Genomic DNA, 17770 nt, shown 5'->3' with positions numbered 1-17770 from the left:
TTGGTGTCGTTTCTGTCTTCTTTTTTTTTTTTTTTTTTTTTTTTTTTTTTGGTTCTGCAGTTGTTGCGCCGGAAGTTTTTTTTTTTTTTTTTTGGTTGCTTGGGGCGGCAAAAAACCTAGAGCCAGCCCAGGTTGGTGAACAAGCTGATGTGAACCTGAACGTCTGCTACAGCAAAACTATAATCCAATTGAACAATTAGACTATTACATCTGATTCACTTAGTTGCTTGCTGTGTTTTAAACGGACAGTAGCAAAATAGTACTTTGCTAATGAGTTCTTTACAATAACAAATCAGGCTAGTTACACTGCTGCCTTGGTACAGCCACATCCATTGTGAGCAGCTGTGCCCGCTGACGTTGCTTCTGAGTGGAGAAGGAAAGAAGGGCAGAACAGCACAGCGAGGATACTCTTGGGAATATGCTACAGAGAAAATTCTATCAAATTCAAAACTAGCTTTACATGGAGTTGTGTTTTAGCTAAAATCTCACATTTAGAGGATTGTTATATGGTGTCAGTTAATTTTACAAACTGAACCTTTAAAGTATATGAACTTACCTTATAATCTACAATAGTATATAACTTTCTACTTTAATTACGATGTCTGAAAATTCTTAAAATTCTATTATAAGGAGAATCATTTTAATCAGCAAAATAAAAACAAAACACTGTATATTTGAGCGGCTGTCGGGAAGAGAAAACAGGTATGAGCCACCATTGTTAAGCAGTACCCTAATACTGATATCAGGCTCTGAGTTTGTAGTGAAAAGGACCAAAGACTTTTTAAAACCAGCCCATCAGTCATCTAGCTACATGAGGAAATTCTAAAGCCACAAAGATTTTGAACAGTTAAATAATCTGCTATCACTTCCAAAATACGAAGTGAAAATTCTGTCTAAAGCTTCATTTTGGCCCTTTAAGCACCATGGCATATAGTGAATAGTGCCCTGGACTAGGATTTGAGAGACCTAGGTTCAGTGCCTGGCTCAGTTCTGTGCTGTGACCTTAGACAAGTCACTTAATCTCTCTGTTAATCGGTTTTCCCTCCCACATTTTAATAGTCTTTCTCCATTTAGACTGTAAGCTCTTTGGGACAGAGGACTGTCTTTTGCTATGTGTTTGTACGGTGTCTAGCACAGTGGGGTCCTGATTTCAGGGTGTCTGAGTGCGACGGTAATAGAGTAATTAATTTATTGCTAGTAGTCCCTGTTACCATTTTTTTTCCAATCGAAACTATATATCTGAGTGAAGTACTTCTGTTCCCCCTTAAACAACCAAAATACACAGTTAACATGATTGGATTGGAAAGTGTCATTATTCCAGTTGTTCAAAGAGAGAAACTGGAACTCTCTTTAAAAAGTCCGGTTCAACTTTTCAGAAATTACAAAAGTGTACCTTCAGGGTCAAGATATCATATGTCATGCTTCACCCTAAAGATACGGAAAAATAACCACTAAAAAAATTTTTCCTAAAGAGTCACAGACAAATATGTATACACCCAGCAAAATTGTAAGATGACATTATGGAAAACAAATTGTATGCCTTTATGTGCTATTAAAATAAACAGTGTTGCCTAAAATTGGTGTGCTTCTGGATGTGCACTATGCCCTTATACAAATAGCTTACTTTAATGGCTCGGGAAAAATCTTTTTTTGTTTTGTTTTGTTTTTGATAGAAATTTAGCCTTGAGGCAGTGACGTTGTCTAATGCCAATGATCTTTAATGTCAGTTCACTTGCATGTTCATAACTTTTGGATTTTTTTAAAAGTAGGATTGGGCATTTGAGTGGTCAAAAAATAACTGGTCAGTTGACCAGTTGATTGGTCAAATATTGTCAAATAATGTAAAAAAAAGTCAAATATTTTAAAGCACTAATTTATTAGTATATAACTATAGCAACAACAACAACAAAAAAGATTAAGACTTTATGGTCTCCATTTTATATAGCTGTAGATACTTATGCCTAATTACAAAAAAACAAATTTACTTAGCTGAGTTATTTTAACTAAGAAAAATGTGAAACATAATGAAATGAAATTTTAAAAAACGAAATTGTCTTTTTTAGCAATGGTACGTTAGCTTTTAAATGTGAATGTTATTCAAGATTGAACAGTTATAAAAGCAAAATGAAATTAAACAAATAAACATAGCAACTATAAAAGAAAATGTCATTTTTAAATGCACGTATGCTAGGTAGGCTGCTGGCCAACTCTTCAAGCAGCTTAATGGCTATGCATCTTTTCTCTTTGTTTGCGAAGGAGGTTTAATGATGACTGAACCCTCTTTTCCCTCCCCCATTCCCTTCTGAGTTAATTTCTGTATGTTTTATCTAGTCAGTTTATATTGTAAACTCTTTGGGGCAGGGACCATGTCTTTTAACTTGTTAATTTTTGTAAATTGCTATGTACATTGATGGCCTGATATACAAATAAAAATATACATACATACAAATTTCAGTTAGTTCACCTTTTTTTTCTCAGCAAATGGTATTAGTATGTAGTAGAGTGAGTGATCATGACCGTTAAATAGGCTTGCTAGCAGATAGCATCATGAGGCAATCAAAAAGGTAGGCCAGCAACTACGTCAAGGTGTTCTTGCTGGAATATTTGACTGTGGTCAAATGATAGGTAGTCAGTTGACCAGTCAATTGAGTGGCTTGCCAAGGCTATTTTAAAATTGTTTGTAAATAGTTAAATTTTAAGAAGATTACAACAAATCCTCAACTAACTAAACCATCCTCTGCAACTGGCTTTATTAGTTACATTTTCTGTTTTGTTAATATGTAACCATGAAATAGACTTGCAGTAGATACCTTCAGGCATCTCCATACTAATTTGAAGTGACAGGTGTCATTTTATTTTTGTTGCATAGTCATGATTGATCATATATGTGCTACCTTCCCATCTGTCGTGGAAAAGACATAAGCAGTGAGATTTAGAGCATTCTTCCAAAATGAAGCCAAGTATATAAGCTTGTTGTAAAAGCACAAGCATATCACAAATCTTTCTCAGTATTTTTGTACTGATTATGAAGAAGCTCATCAACTTACTGATCCTCACTCCTTCATAACATAGATACCCTTTTAAAATGTGTGTGCTGTGTTTTAGATTGCCTTCCCTGTCTGAAAAGAGAAAAATATTTTAAAAAATGCTAAAATGTGAAAGTATAGATTTTTCTATTGTAGAGGACATACATGGGGAGAGGGAACTCCCCCCAAAATCATGTAAAGTCATTTCTTTATCCTTCTCCATGTCTTGCCTCAGCACTGTGATATCTGAGAATTGCTGCCAAAAACAGTGGGTAGCCAGGTGGTGAACTTAAACTATTATTTGTTATGCAAAACTATGCTTATTTTACTGTTAGTTTATTCTTCCCTTCCACCCACTTGTTTTTCACACACCTGCTTGTGCCTTGTCATAAACCAAGATTGTAAACTCTCTGTGGAAAGGAACTTACAAATATGTTTGAACAGCACCTAGAACAAAGAGTCTCTGGTCTTGGATTGGGGGGACCCAACGTGCTACTGTAATACAGATTTGGAGAAAGCAGTTGTTGAATGTGCTGACATGGAAAAGAGTGATTTTTTTTCAAGCTTCAAGCTGCTGGAAGGGAATATTTTCACAATAGCTTCTTGCATGTCTGTAGCTAGAAGCTGTACAGAGGAAGCAGAGCCTCAACAGATCTTGCGAGTGTCAGAGGTAAGGGAGGATGTACTACATAGTATGTCTCCAACAGCCACACTATTCTCAGCTGTCCAAACATGATGCCAAATTCCTCCACACAAGATTGTTCAGCCATTGAGATAAGGAGAGGCATTTGTGTCTTTCTGATGACGTAGCAAAGGATAGGAATGGTATACAAGTGGTGGAGATTTATTTATCAAGGGTAAATGTTTGTGAGGACATAGAAACCTCACTTCATCATATCTGCAATATTCAGGATTCCAGAAAAGGAGGCAGAGGCCATTTTATCTTTTGTAAATTGTGGGGAATCAAGCTGGTCCCTATTTATTAGATATTCTAATCTAAGAATCTAATCCATTGGGTGACAGGAAATGGATCACTTGATTACCTGTTCTGTTCATTCCCTCTGGGCCACCTGGCATTGGGCACTGTCGGAAGACAGGATAATGGGCTAGATGGACCTTTGGTCTGACCCAGTATGGCCGTTCTTATTATCTTATTCCCTTTGTAGTCCCCAAGAGGAAAACTCAAGTCCCAAAATGTGAGCAAAGAAGAATAAGTGCAGAATGGCTATTTTAACTGTGCCCTACGTGACTATCCAATTTTGATAAATTGGACAGCAGGAGGCCTCTATAGTCTTATTAGAGACACAAGGTGGGTGAGGTAATATCTTTTATTGGACCAATTTCTGTTGGTGAGAGAGACAAGCTTTCGAGCTTACACAGAGCTCTTCTTTAAGCTTGTCTCTCTCACCAACAGAATTTGGTCCAATAAAAGATATTACCTCACCCACCTTGTCTCTCTAATATCCTGGGACCAACACAGCTACAACAACTCTATATATTCTTACGTTATTCACACAGGTGGTTTTGCTGCAAGTACTGTACTCTACTTTGATCTCTAGACCTAGCTTGAGTGTATTTATCAAGGATTTGATGATGGTAATTACATTCCCCCAGTGAAGAGAGGGATTCAGCTCTTTTCCTCTTTAGAAAAATACCTTTAAAATGATGAGTTCTTACAAGGAAGTGTATATGGCCTCTGAAATGAGTCCTTAATCTAGCAGGATGGAACAGTGCAAGAATCCCCATCCCAGTGATACTATTCTTATTTTAACCATTGGAAATGCCTCTGAACAATCACTGAAGTAGAGGAGAGTTAATATCTAGATTTAGAAAACAAAACATAGACTTTATAAAGAAGATTTGGATTTATGTGCCAATACTAGTATTTTAATCTCATTGCCTAACATTGCAAATTATACCAGGAATGTGGTATGCTGTCCTTGTAAAACAAAAAAGGTTGTTTATTTTGAGAGCAGTTCCCAGGGACGGGAAGATTTCAACCTCTTGTACCTCAACGTCCTTTAGAATCTCACTAGTTTGAAATTCCTAATGAGCCCTGGATTTTCTTTCCCCTGAGAATTGTTGGAGTCCTTCGTATTTTCCATACACTGAAATGTTTAGATTGCTAGTTTTCTCCTCACTGGCTCCTGCAGTTTTCATAGAAATCTTATAAATTTTGTCATCAAGTAAGTTGGTGGTTTGTTCTTAATGTCTGCTGAATACTTTTTTAATAAGGCAGACTATACTTGCAGAGGTCAGTCACAGTATCAAAACTGTTTAATGTTATACGTTGTACAAAGAGGGGAAATGATTGAACCAGAATGGAATGTCAAAAGGAGACTGGCTGCAATGGGAAACAAAATTTGCCACCGGTAAAGTTCTGTTAACGTAGATTGTTAATGCATATAACTATTAGTGTGACTCCTATATCTTGCCGGTAAAATCACTGTAGCTGAATACTTTTATTAAAAAAAGAATGTAACTGAAAATAAGCCAGTTAACTTCTTGTCCTCTAAGTCAGGATGCCTTTGTACACTCTTTGTACATTTTATGCATTATTCCTAAAATGGTGTAACAGTTTAATTCTGGTAGACTTTTTGTAAAGGAAGGTAAAATGTATATAAACATTTATACATTCATATCTTGTCACTTTCTCTCTGTGACAACTACAGTAAACCAAAAGAACAGAAACTGTGTGTGAAGTTTATCCATATTTATATTTATAACAAGTGTATATACATATGCAACAGACAAAAATTAGCACTTTCAATGTCAAATATTTTAGATTACAACTGTAATTTTGACTACTTTTCTTTTTGAAAGTCTCAAGGATTCATTAATGCTGTTTTTTTCCATTACTTTTATTTCTGTAATACCTAGAGACCTCACCTGAGGTTTGGGCCTCATTGTGTTAGGCACTCAATAAACACATATAAGGGATGGTCCATTCCCTGGAGAGTGTACAGTCTAAATAGAAGAGAGACAAAAGGTGAGAGGGGAAAAACAGAGGCACTGAGAGGGAAAGTGACTTGCCCGAAGTCAGAAAGCGGGTAAGTGGAGGAGCTGAAGATAGAGCCCATTTCTTCTGAATCCTAGTCCAGTACACTACCCGCTGGCCCATGCCTCATGAATCCAAATCAGTACTTTCTACAGTAACTTTGAAAACATTTGCTGCTCTGGTGTTCTAGTTTTGGTCTCTTGCAAGTGTTGCCCCCCCCGCCCCGACCCCGGCCAGGGTTGTATGGCAAACTCCTAAATATAGAGTATTCCTGTTTGTTCTTCTCCCCACGTTCTCTGGCCTGTTGGAAGCTTGTACCTATCCTCCCATGCTGACAGGAGGTGCAGAGAGAGAATTACTAGAACAGTGTGATCCTTGTTTCATTTTGCTTGTTCTAATGCTAGGCATGTGTAGTTTGCTCAAGCATAATCCAGCGTTGCTGTATTGGTAAGAGGAAAGGGTAAAATGACAGAGGGGTGATTTACAAAGGAAAAAGACAGCTAGTCCAGTGGTCTGGAATTTGGAACCCATCTGAGTTAGGCTCAACTTTTCATCTCTTACTCTGTGTGCTTGCAAGGGCGAGGAAGTGATTATAGATACAGCACCCTTAATTTGTTTGTGGGGTGAGGGTGGGGAGAGAGAGAATAATTTGCCTGGGTTTCTAGACCCTCTTTTGCTTTTTCCCCCCTCCCCACTGTCCAAATGAGCAGCGTTAAATTATACATTTCTTTGAAATATTTTGGAGTGAATTTTTTTGTTCGCTCTAGGGATTCCTGTCAGATGATGTAAGACATAGGGCATCAGTTTGTACAAGTTCTTCCAGGTGTACCTTATTTCCTGATCAGTCAAGATTACTCTCCAAAGAAGCCCCCAAAAATTTGTTCACTGTTTTAATTGTCAAAACGTTTTCACATATATTTCTGATGATCTTCCAAGCAGAATGTTAAACTTGATTATGAACCTTTTAATACTGTGATGAGCTTGGTGTGTACTGATTTAACCAAAGTAGATTTTATATGTTGGTCAAACAGTGTAAGATAGTGTGACTCATCAGCTTTTCAGATTTGCATTCTTGAAATAACCATGACTTGAGAACAGAAGTGTTGTAAAGATGATGCAGATAAAATTCATAGCAATCAGACGCCTGATCTCTCTCAAAAGAAAAGCTGCAACTTAGAGATTCAGTGTGATACATAGAACCCCAGTGTTCTGTAGTGATTTTTAAGTGTTTTAAGAACATAGTTAAGTATTAGCTTTGTTTCGTATTGATGATGGTTTGATTGTGAAGCATTATAAAAAAAAGCTCTTCATTGATCCATCCAAGCTTAGGAACTTGACTCGCTTGTTTAACTCAGTCACCAGGATTCACTGACCAAAAGTAACCCCAAACTCACTCTTGAATTTTGTTTTTTTTTCTTTCATAGTTACTTGGACGATGTTTCTTGACAGTGATGCAGGTTCACTTTCAGTTTTTGTCACAAGCTTTGCAGAAGGTCCAACCAGTGGCACACTCTTGTTTTGCTGAAGCTGTAGCTCAGGAAAGGAAGAATGCTAGTGGGGTGGGAACCTCCAATTTGAGCCCCACAACTGAGCTAGAAGATGCAGTACGATCATGGAGAGGAGCTGCAGAGGTATGGATGCCTTGTTTTTAATTAAGCTGAATATTTCATATTAGTAACTGGCAACTTTGAAATTAGTTGCCCTAATATGCAAAACTCTTCATATTTGTTTTATATTAAAGGAAAACTAAACTTGATATTTAGTCCTATTTTCTTTAAATGGCTTAAAATAGTTTTAAGTACTATTAATTATCCTGGAGCCAATTTTCCTATATATATATATAGGAAAAACCTCACAAAAACAAAGGAAACAATCTGTAGTGAAGCAGTGGCATTATTCACAAAGTGCTGTCAGATGCACAAACTAGAGAAACAGAAAAATAATTTTCTCTGATCTTTCAATTATAGTAGCCTTTGCTCTTGTCAAAAGAGTAGGCAGAGAAGGCACCCCAAAAGTCAGACAGAAATGATTTTGATGGTGTCTTGATAACATTTTGAATATGTATCCTATTCTGTATTTTAAAAAGGTTACTCATGACTTTTATGTCCAATTTGTTGAAAAGCTGCCGTTCTTGCTGGTGGTTGAATTACAAAATTGTAAAAAATTTAATTGTTACTCAAAATTGTCTCTAGATTTATACTTCCAAAACACATACATAATCTGTAGAATCCATATCTTCACTACAAGGAAAAAACACCTTTCAAGGGAACCTAGTTTAATAGACCTAAAATACTTGCTTTTCCTCTTTCTATAGCTGACATTAAATTTATAAATTGCTAGAGCAAAAACGGCTTCAGACTTTCTGAGTACATGGTTTCCTTAAAATTAAAGTAACTTGGAGTATGTGCTTTTGAAGTCTAATCTGGCAGAACAGACAGGCGTGTTAGTCGTCTTGACTGGAAATCCTCTCAGGATTTCCATTTATCAACTAACATCTGCAAGGTATAGGACAACAGACAAGCTTCCTGTGGGACTATGAATCTAAAGAACTCTTTGTAACGGGACATGCTGCAACTGCTTTCTCTCACTGACTGGAATAAAATAGAGATTTACAACTGTTTGCTAGACACAATTTTTGGGGAATATTATTGATCCACACTTTTGTTGTTAAGTTATACCATAGCTTTATCTACTATGAATTCTGTTAAATATGAGCAGGATTTCAAATGTTGTCTCAGTACTTTATATTCCTAGTTTCTTGGAAGTTGCTATATAGAAATTGATATAACTGGTTAAAGTTAAGTACTTATGTACTTGGGTTGGGGCCTTGATATTTATGATAAAAGAGCCAGTTATGACCTTGGCCCAGTTAAGCTATTTTTATGAAGGAAACACCTTATTATTTGTCAAAATATAGAGAATCATATACAGATTAACAGAATAAAGTCTATTAGGCATGCAAAATGAGAAAATAAGAGAAAAACACAAGACCAAATTCTCTTCAATTATAGAGCTAGAAAAAAGAGAAACATCTATTTCCACAATTGACTAAAATCACCAATCCCAATCACTGCTCTACAGCCAAAATGCTTCTGAAATAAATGTAGTCAAACTTTACTAATTCTGGGTCACTGAGAATGAAAATGATGCTTACAATTGTTGATTGGCTCTAGTTTTCAAGATATGCTATTGGGTCAGTATATAGGACCCTTGACTTGGGAATGGCGGAGGATAAGTGAGTTATAAAGGGAAAGGATCTCAATTTAAACCAGAAATGACTAAAATACATCTTTGACTGGATCTATGAATAAATCTATGACTGGGTTTGGACAGTACTTGCTTTTTAGGCAAAACAATTAATGATGCAATCTGAAGCTGGTATTGCGTCATACATGATATGAATTGCATCATGTTATTCCTAGAAGTCATGGATGATGCAATCATAACGAACCTTACATCACTCTGCTGAACAAATTGCCCTATATCAGCTCTAGAAATCATACAGTGTCGTGCTCTCTTATTTGTCAGTGTTTGATTTTGCAAAGGGACACATTTCTGTTTAGCCAAAGTGAGCAGAGATGCCTCGTACTTGTGTGAACAGTGCAGATCACTTCTGCTATGTTTGTGGTGAAGTGACTTTTGCATCACAAAAGCGCAGTATAACCACTATGGTTAAGAAAGCCTATCACCTTTATTTTGGCTGCAAAATTGGAGATCAGGACAAGAGGTGGGCCCCACACATATGCTGCAACACTTGTGCAACAAATCTTCGCCAGTGGTTGAACAGGAAAAGGAAATCTAGGCCTTCTGCAGTGCCAATGATTTGGAGAGAGCCAACAGATCATACCAGCAATTGTTACTTCTGCATGGTGCCTCCAGTTGGGAAAGGTGTGTCAAAGAAGAAAAAGTGGACTGTGCATTATCCAAACATTCCATCAGCTATACGCCCAGTACCCCACGGAGAAGGACTGCCGGTTCCTGATGCACCAGAATCATTCTCACTTGAGTCAGACGAGGAAGAGGATGAAACTTCTGGTCCTGAACCATCAATGACACAGGACCCACATTTTCTCCCATCCTCCTCCTCTGAACCACACCTCATAGCACAAGGTGAACTGAATTACCTTGTCAGGGATTTGGAACTACCCAAGAGTAAAGCAGAGCTGTTGGGCTCCAGACTACAGCATTGGAATCTCCTGGCAGGTGATGTTAGGGTTTCCATGTTCCGTGACCGTCAAAAGGATCTTGTCCCATTCTTCTTCATGGAAGTTGATCTTGTAGCCTGCAACAACATCGACGGTGTGATGGCAGCCCTCAACATCATTCACGATCCAGATGAGTGGAGACTGTTCATTGATTCATCGAAGACGAGTCTTAAAGCTGTTTTACTGCATAATGGCAATGTTTTGCCATCAGTTCCAGTTGGTCATGCAGTCCATATGAAGGAAATCTATGAAAACATGAAACAACTTTTGAGGTGCATAAACTATGACCAACATCAGTGGCAGCTTTGTGGCGATTTGAAGGTTGTTGCTCTCTTGCTTGGTCTGCAGACTGGATACACAAAGTACTGCTGTTTTCTCTGCGACTGGGATAGTCGTGCAAGAGATTCCCACTCCATCAAGAAAGATTGGCCACTCCGACAGTCATTGGAGCTTGGGAGGAAAAGTGTTCAGCATCCACCACTTGTTGAATCAAGGAAGATTTTGTTACCACCCTTACACATCAAGCTGGGTCTGATGAAGAACTTTGTCAAGGCCATTGACAAAACACAAGCAGCTTTCAAGTACCTCCGTGGAAAATTTCCAAGGTTAAGTGAAGCTAAGATAAAGGAAGGTGTCTTTGTTGGTCCTCAGATTCGTGAACTTCTTCTAAATGATGCATTTGACCATCCACTGCATGGCAAGGAAAAGACGGCATGGAAAGCCTTCCAGTTAGTGGCAATAAATTTTCTCGGAAACAACAAGGCAGACAACTACAGGTTGTTGGTGGAAAACCTCCTCAAGGCATACAAAAGCCTTGGTTGCAACATGTCACTAAAGATACATTTTTTGCACTCTCATCTAGATTTTTTTTCCACCGAACTGCGGAGCAGCGAGCGACAAGCACGGCGAGCGATTTCACCAGGACATTGCAACAATGGAGAAACGTTATGAGGGCAAATGGAGCCCATCAATGCTTGCAGACTATTGCTGGACAGTGACAAGAGACGCTCCATTTAATGAATAGAAGAGACAAGCCAAGAAGCGCCGAGTAGACACAGAATAGGACTGAACTATGTACATAATAGTTTTTTGCCTTTTGTTTCATAATAAATTTTATTTATATAACCCTTTTGCTGATTTTTAAAGTGTTACATAAACAGGACAGGTGAAATATTATCATGTAAAGCAACCATAAACACATGAAAAGATCTAGGTTTACAATTTATGATTAAAACTCTACTATCTACATAATATACATAGACATAAAATGTAAAAACTTAAATATCTTAGAAACAGTAGCCAATCAGTTGTTTTAATTGTCATATTTGAATTCAGCACATCAAAATACATAATAAATAGCACATTTTATCTCTGAAGCAGACGACTTCTCAAAAATTGTAGACCAGTGTAATTGTAAGGTTTTAAGATACTATATGAAAACCCATGCTCTTAAATAATCACTAATATACAGGTTTTTTTCTGTAATCATCAGCGGATATACCAGTTAATTGTTGTTCTTGGTCCTGGTGTGAGAATTTTGGGTAGACTACATCTGTCCCAATGTTGAACCAATACTATGATCATTTTTGATTATCCCTTATGTTAAAGGCCACATCTCGGCTGAGAGAAAGAGGCTGTGATGGGTGTTTGGCTGGAATTGAGGTTCAGCAACTCTTCTGCTCACAAAGTGTGGCAATCCCTGAGCATCAGCTGAAAGAACTGAATATGAAAATTGACTGTGCTTTGCAGGTTAGTTACCTTAATTGTTTTATTTTTTCCACATGTCCACTACCGTCAGGAGCTAGGGGATTGAAGCGGGAAAGGAGTGTGTTACACAAAAACATGTAGTTCAGTCAACTGAAAAAGAGTTGTGACTTTGCAGTATTGTCTATAGAAGATTGTGAATGTGCCATGAAATATGACAGTGTAAATTCATATTTATACTTTCACATCACTTGTTGATTATGGCTAACTTGTATCTTAAACCATTTTGTAATATCAGGCATATAAAATTGCTTTGGAGAGTTTGGGCCATTGTGAATATGCAATGAAGGCTGGCTTCCACTTGAATCCAAAAGCTATTGAAGCAAGTTTGCAGGTAAGAGCCAGTACTCTTTTTTCCTCCTGAAAATGAATGGTAAAGAATGATAATTCCTTAAATTTTGTTCTTTTTATTTACTGTCTCCCTTTCTGCTCATTGATCTACATTTTGTCTTCAAGGGCTGCTGTTGTGAAGCTGAAGCCCAACAAACAGGAAGGAGACAGACTCCACCTCAGCCAATTCAGTGTGAACTCCCCACTGTACCTGTTCAGATAGGATCCCATTTTCTAAAAGGAATATCCTTTAATGAGTCTGCAGCAGAAAACCTGAAGCTGAAAACGGTAATGACCCTAAATCTAACCTCTTATAAAAATTCAATATTAAATATTCAGTATTAAATTACAATTTTAAAACCAATCATGCCAAATGAGTTCAAAAGGTATTCTTAGAACTAATGGGAAAATGGATTTCTAAATTTGGGGGGAAGGTGGGAGTGTCATCCAAAAATTATTTGGATATCTTTGAGCATTTTCACTTTTTCGAGGTAAACTTAGCTCCCTGTTCCTGGAAAGGTTAAAAATGGATTGTGTTTTGAACTATTATTTACAGTGTCTCATAAGCCGTGCTCTTTTGTATTCTGATTATTATACTAATTTCCATAATTCAATTTATACAGGTGCATTTTATAACTTAGACTGTTTACAGGTAGCAAATGCTTTGGTTAAGATTGAGAAAGCTTTTATATTTAACACTATTATGTGTATTTAATTTCCTTGAATGTATCCTTCAGACAAATCAAAATTACAAGATAAGGACATCTGAGAACATTTTATTTCCTGTTTGTAACCTCAGAATATACATGCAGTAGTAGATTTTTTTTTTCAAATGTATGTTTCTCTGTTTTGAGTAGTGTGTGTAACAAGCTTTTGTGTCTTGCAGCACACAATGCTACAACTGATCAAAGAAGCTGGTTGCCATAATGGACTTACACCCCGGGATGACTCTCCTGTTACTGAAGTACTAAATCAGGTTTGCCCTTCTACTTGGCGGGGAGCCTGCAAGACGGCTGTACAGTTATTATTTGGCCAAGCTGGATTGGTAAGTCACTGTGAGATCAGCAGTAAACAAACTATTTTTAAAGCTATATTTGGACAAGAATCCTCTTCTCTTAAAATAAAACTGAGATCATTTGGACTGATAGAACAAGGTGCTGAGCAATTTGTAGGACTGGGACCATTGTTCTCAGCCCATCAGTTTACAAGTTCACAAAATTAAGTACGACTTAGTAAAATATGAAAAGTATTAAAAGCTTTGTAATTACAGTTGACAATTTGACCAAAATTTAACAATCAAAACACTTACATAAAACGACACTAAAGTTTCTCTTACAGATGTTGAAACATTATTAAAACACTTTGGAAATTGGTTCAGTTTCTTACAGTGGGCTCCTCCATTTCCAGTATTAGAGATAACTTTACTGGTAGACAAGATGGATTTTAGCAGACCATAGATTCAGAAGTCTTAATTGTAGTTGAAAACTCACACTCTAACATAAAGAATATTTTGAACATTGACTGATTTTATGAAAAGAAAAGCACTAGAAGTTTTAAAATCAAATAGGAAGCTGCAGTTTTTACAACCTGATGTAGATTAGGACACAGGAAATGCAGCTCCCTTTTTAATGCATGGTAAAATCAGTAAAAAGCAACAGAGGGTCCTGTGGCACCTTTAAGACTAACTAAAGTATTGGGAGCATAAGCTTTCGTGGGTAAGAACCTCACTTCTTCAGATGTAAAATCAGGAGACTACCACATCTAAAAAAATATCTTATTCTACAACAACTTTGAAAATACTGTTTTTCACTACTGACGTGGGAGCTGGATTTCCTGTTTAATTGCCAGCAGGAGATCCTCCCCTTCGAATATCAGTAATATGGCAATTCAAATGGAGACACTTGCACTATTCATCAGTAAGGTATATTTAGGAACTGTTTGGATATTGTTTTAAGATATGTATGTTTTCTTAAGTAAACATTTTATCTATGGTATAACTAATCACTGAAGTCTTTTTATTTAATAAAATGCACTTCCATTTATTCATGACAAGTGTTTCTTTTGGGCTATTGTGAATTTTCAATCTACTGGACAAGTAAAATGGGAGCAGATTTCCTTTAACAACAATGCAGCTGGAAGTGTGTGTGTGGTATGTGTTTTAAAAGTACATCATTGTGTGTAAGAGTTTCAATCACCTTCTTTTTTTAAGCCAGCACTTGGTAACAGAATCAAAATTTGGTCTAACTGTTGGATTATATACTGTCAATGGTCTTTTACTTTCTGTGCAACCTGAACATAGAATGATCAAGAATTAGTGGCTGATTTTAATCTCTGATATGTAGCAAAATGCTTTTTTTTTTTTTTTTTTTTTAAATCTTGTAAGGTCAGCTATTGCAGCTGTTCAGGCAAGTGAAGTAGCTGATTTGTATGTGGCTTTGACTCACCTCCCGTCTTAGTTTATTAAAGCATTTCTTCTAGTACTGTTGAGTTGATAATTTCTACAGAAATAGTGAAGCTTCATTTGTCATGCTTTTCTATTTGAACCTCACTTACTTCGGTATTATAAGCATCACATTAAATTGCTTCTACAACTTTGACCATTAGTAGCACAAATTTAAGATATTCTCCCTTGTTCATATCTTAACTCAAGAGAATATCATCATAACTGTGACATGTAAACAAGATAGAAAATGAAATTTACTCTAATCATGGTGTTCTGCTTTCTCTGCTGCTAATATGGCAGCAGCTGTGCTGCTACTATCAATCCCCTGACATAGCAGTTGCTGATAGGAACCTGTGTGGCACAGGAGGGTAACTTTTTAGGGGTAGAGGAAGATGGTGGTGGTAGTACAGTAAGATTGTTGGTCTCATTCTGATTGGGTGTTTTTGAGGAAGAAATACTTGAAAAACATTAGATTCAAGAGGGGTTAGATCAGGGCTAGAGCTGTTCTCAGGAGGGGGGTTAGGTGGTTTCTTCACCTGGAGGGGAAGGTTGAGGCTCAGTAGCAGTGGGAAAACATGGCTGGTGGAGAGCAGGGCAGCCCTGTTAGCCATTGAAGTGCTGCTATCATGAGAGTTCCATGCTGGCAGCAGGGAGAGTTGTTGGCATAGAACTCCTTTGATTATCGTGCAAGCCAAAATGAAATTGTCATTTTTTAGGAATAACTTGGGTAAAATCATGAATAACTCTGTTCCCCATGTAAGTGGGGAACATGGAGACCTGGGAGATGGGTCGGAGACGAGAGGGAGTGTGGGCTATATTGGCAGAGAGAAAGGAGGGTCAGGACAAAACTGGGAGGAAAGATCAAACCAGTATCTTAGATGCCTATATACAAATGCGAGAAGTATGGGTAATAAGCAGGAAGAACTGGAAGTGCTAATAAATAAATACAACTATGACATTGTTGGCATCACTGAAACTTGGTGGGATAATACACATGATTGGAATGTTGGTGTGGATGGATACAGCTTGCTCAGGAAGGATAGACAGGGGAAAAAGGGAGGAGGTGTTGCCTTATATATTAAAAATGTACACACTTGGACTGAGGTAGAGATGGACATAGGAGACGGAAGTGTTGAGAGTCTCTGGGTTAGGCTAAAAGGGGTAAAAAACAAGGGTGATGTCATGCTAGGAGTCTACTACAGGCCACCTAACCAGGTGGAAGAGGTGGATGAGGCTTTTTTTAAACAACTAACAAAATCATCCAAAGCCCAAGATTTGGTGGTGATGGGGGACTTCAACTATCCGGATATATGTTGGGAAAATAACACAGCGGGGCACAGACTATCCAACAAATTCTTGGACTGCATTGCAGACAACTTTTTATTTCAGAAGGTTGAAAAAGCTACTAGGGGTGAAGCTGTTCTAGACTTGATTTTAACCAATAGGGAGGAACTCGTTGAGAATTTGAAAGTAGAAGGCAGCTTGGGTGAAAGTGATCATGAAATCATAGAGTTTGCAATTCTAAGGAAGGGTAGAAGGGAGAACAGCAAAATAGAGACAATGGATTTCAGGAAGGCGGATTTTGGTAAGCTCAGAGAGCTGATAGGTAAGGTCCCATGGGAATCAAGACTGAGGGGAAAAACAACTGAGGAGAGTTGGCAGTTTTTCAAAGGGACACTATTAAGGGCCCAAAAGCAAGCTATTCCGCTGGTTAGGAAAGATAGAAAATGTGGCAAAAGACCACCTTGGCTTAACCACGAGATCTTGCATGGTCTAAAAAATAAAAAGGAATCATATAAAAAATGGAAACTAGGACAGATTACAAAGGATGAATATAGGCAAACAACACAGGAATGCAGGGGCAAGATTAGAAAGGCAAAGGCACAAAATGAGCTCAAACTAGCTAAGGGAATAAAGGGGAACAAGAAGACTTTTTATCAATACATTAGAAGCAAGAGGAAGACCAAAGACAGGGTAGGCCCACTGCTTAGTGAAGAGGGAGAAACAGTAACAGGAAACTTGGAAATGGCAGAGACGCTTAATGACTTCTTTGTTTCGGTCTTCACCGAGAAGTCTGAAGGAATGCCTAACCTAGTGAATGCTAATGGGAAGGGGGTAGGTTTAGCAGATAAAATAAAAAAAGAACAAGTTAAAAATCACTTAGAAAAGTTAGATGCCTGCAAGTCACCAGGGCCTGATGAAATGCATCCTAGAATACTCAAGGAGCTAATAGAGGAGGTATCTGAGCCTCTAGCTATTATCTTTGGAAAATCATGGGAAACGGGAGAGATTCCAGAAGACTGGAAAAGGGCAAATATAGTGCCCATCTATAAAAAGGGAAATAAAAACAACCCAGGAAACTACAGACCAGTTAGTTTAACTTCTGTGCCAGGGAAGATAATGGAGCAAGTAATTAAGGAAATCATCTGCAAACACTTGGAAGATGGTAAGGTGATAGGGAACAGCCAGCATGGATTTGTAAAGAACAAATCATGTCAAACCAATCTGATAGCTTTCTTCGATAGGATAACAAGTCTTGTGGATAAGGGAGAAGCTGTGGATGTGGTATACCTAGACTTTAGTAAGGCATTTGATACGGTCTCGCATGATATTCTTATCGACAAACTAGGCAAATACAATTTAGATGGGGCTACTATAAAGAGGGTGCATAACTGGCTGGATAACCGTACTCAGAGAGTTGTTATTAATGGTTCCCAATCCTGCTGGAAAGGCATAACGAGTGGGGTTCCGCAGGGGTCTGTTTTGGGACCGGCTCTGTTCAATATCTTCATTAACGACTTAGATATTGGTATAGAAAGTACGATTATGAAGTTTGCGGATGATACCAAACTGGGAGGGATTGCAACTGCTTTGGAGGACAGGGTCATAATTCAAAATGATCTGGACAAATTGGAGAAATGGTCTGAGTTAAACAGGATGAAGTTTAACAAAGACAAATGCAAAGTGCTCCACTTAGGAAGAAAAAATCAGTTTCACACATACA

At 37.7% G+C, this 17770-nt stretch overlaps 1 protein-coding gene across 1 annotated transcript in view; it reads left to right on the top strand.

Moving 5' to 3' along the window:
- KIAA0355 (KIAA0355 ortholog) overlaps positions 1 to 17770 on the top strand; it is a 58849-nt gene that overhangs the window by 15295 nt on the left and 25784 nt on the right. The window contains exons 2-6 of the mRNA XM_029911754.1: positions 7449 to 7655; positions 11838 to 11978; positions 12232 to 12327; positions 12450 to 12611; positions 13210 to 13368. Of these exons, the coding sequence (XP_029767614.1) occupies positions 7449 to 7655; positions 11838 to 11978; positions 12232 to 12327; positions 12450 to 12611; positions 13210 to 13368 (765 nt within the window). The remainder of the gene's footprint in view (positions 1 to 7448; positions 7656 to 11837; positions 11979 to 12231; positions 12328 to 12449; positions 12612 to 13209; positions 13369 to 17770) is intronic.

The sequence above is a fragment of the Terrapene carolina genome, unplaced genomic scaffold (genome assembly GCF_002925995.2).
Source record: "Terrapene carolina triunguis isolate 2854851 unplaced genomic scaffold, T_m_triunguis-2.0 Scaffold130, whole genome shotgun sequence".
Taxonomy (NCBI): Eukaryota; Metazoa; Chordata; order Testudines; family Emydidae; genus Terrapene; species Terrapene triunguis.
The sequence above is the reverse complement of the archived record's forward strand: the minus strand, read 5'-3'. Positions and strand labels throughout refer to the sequence as shown.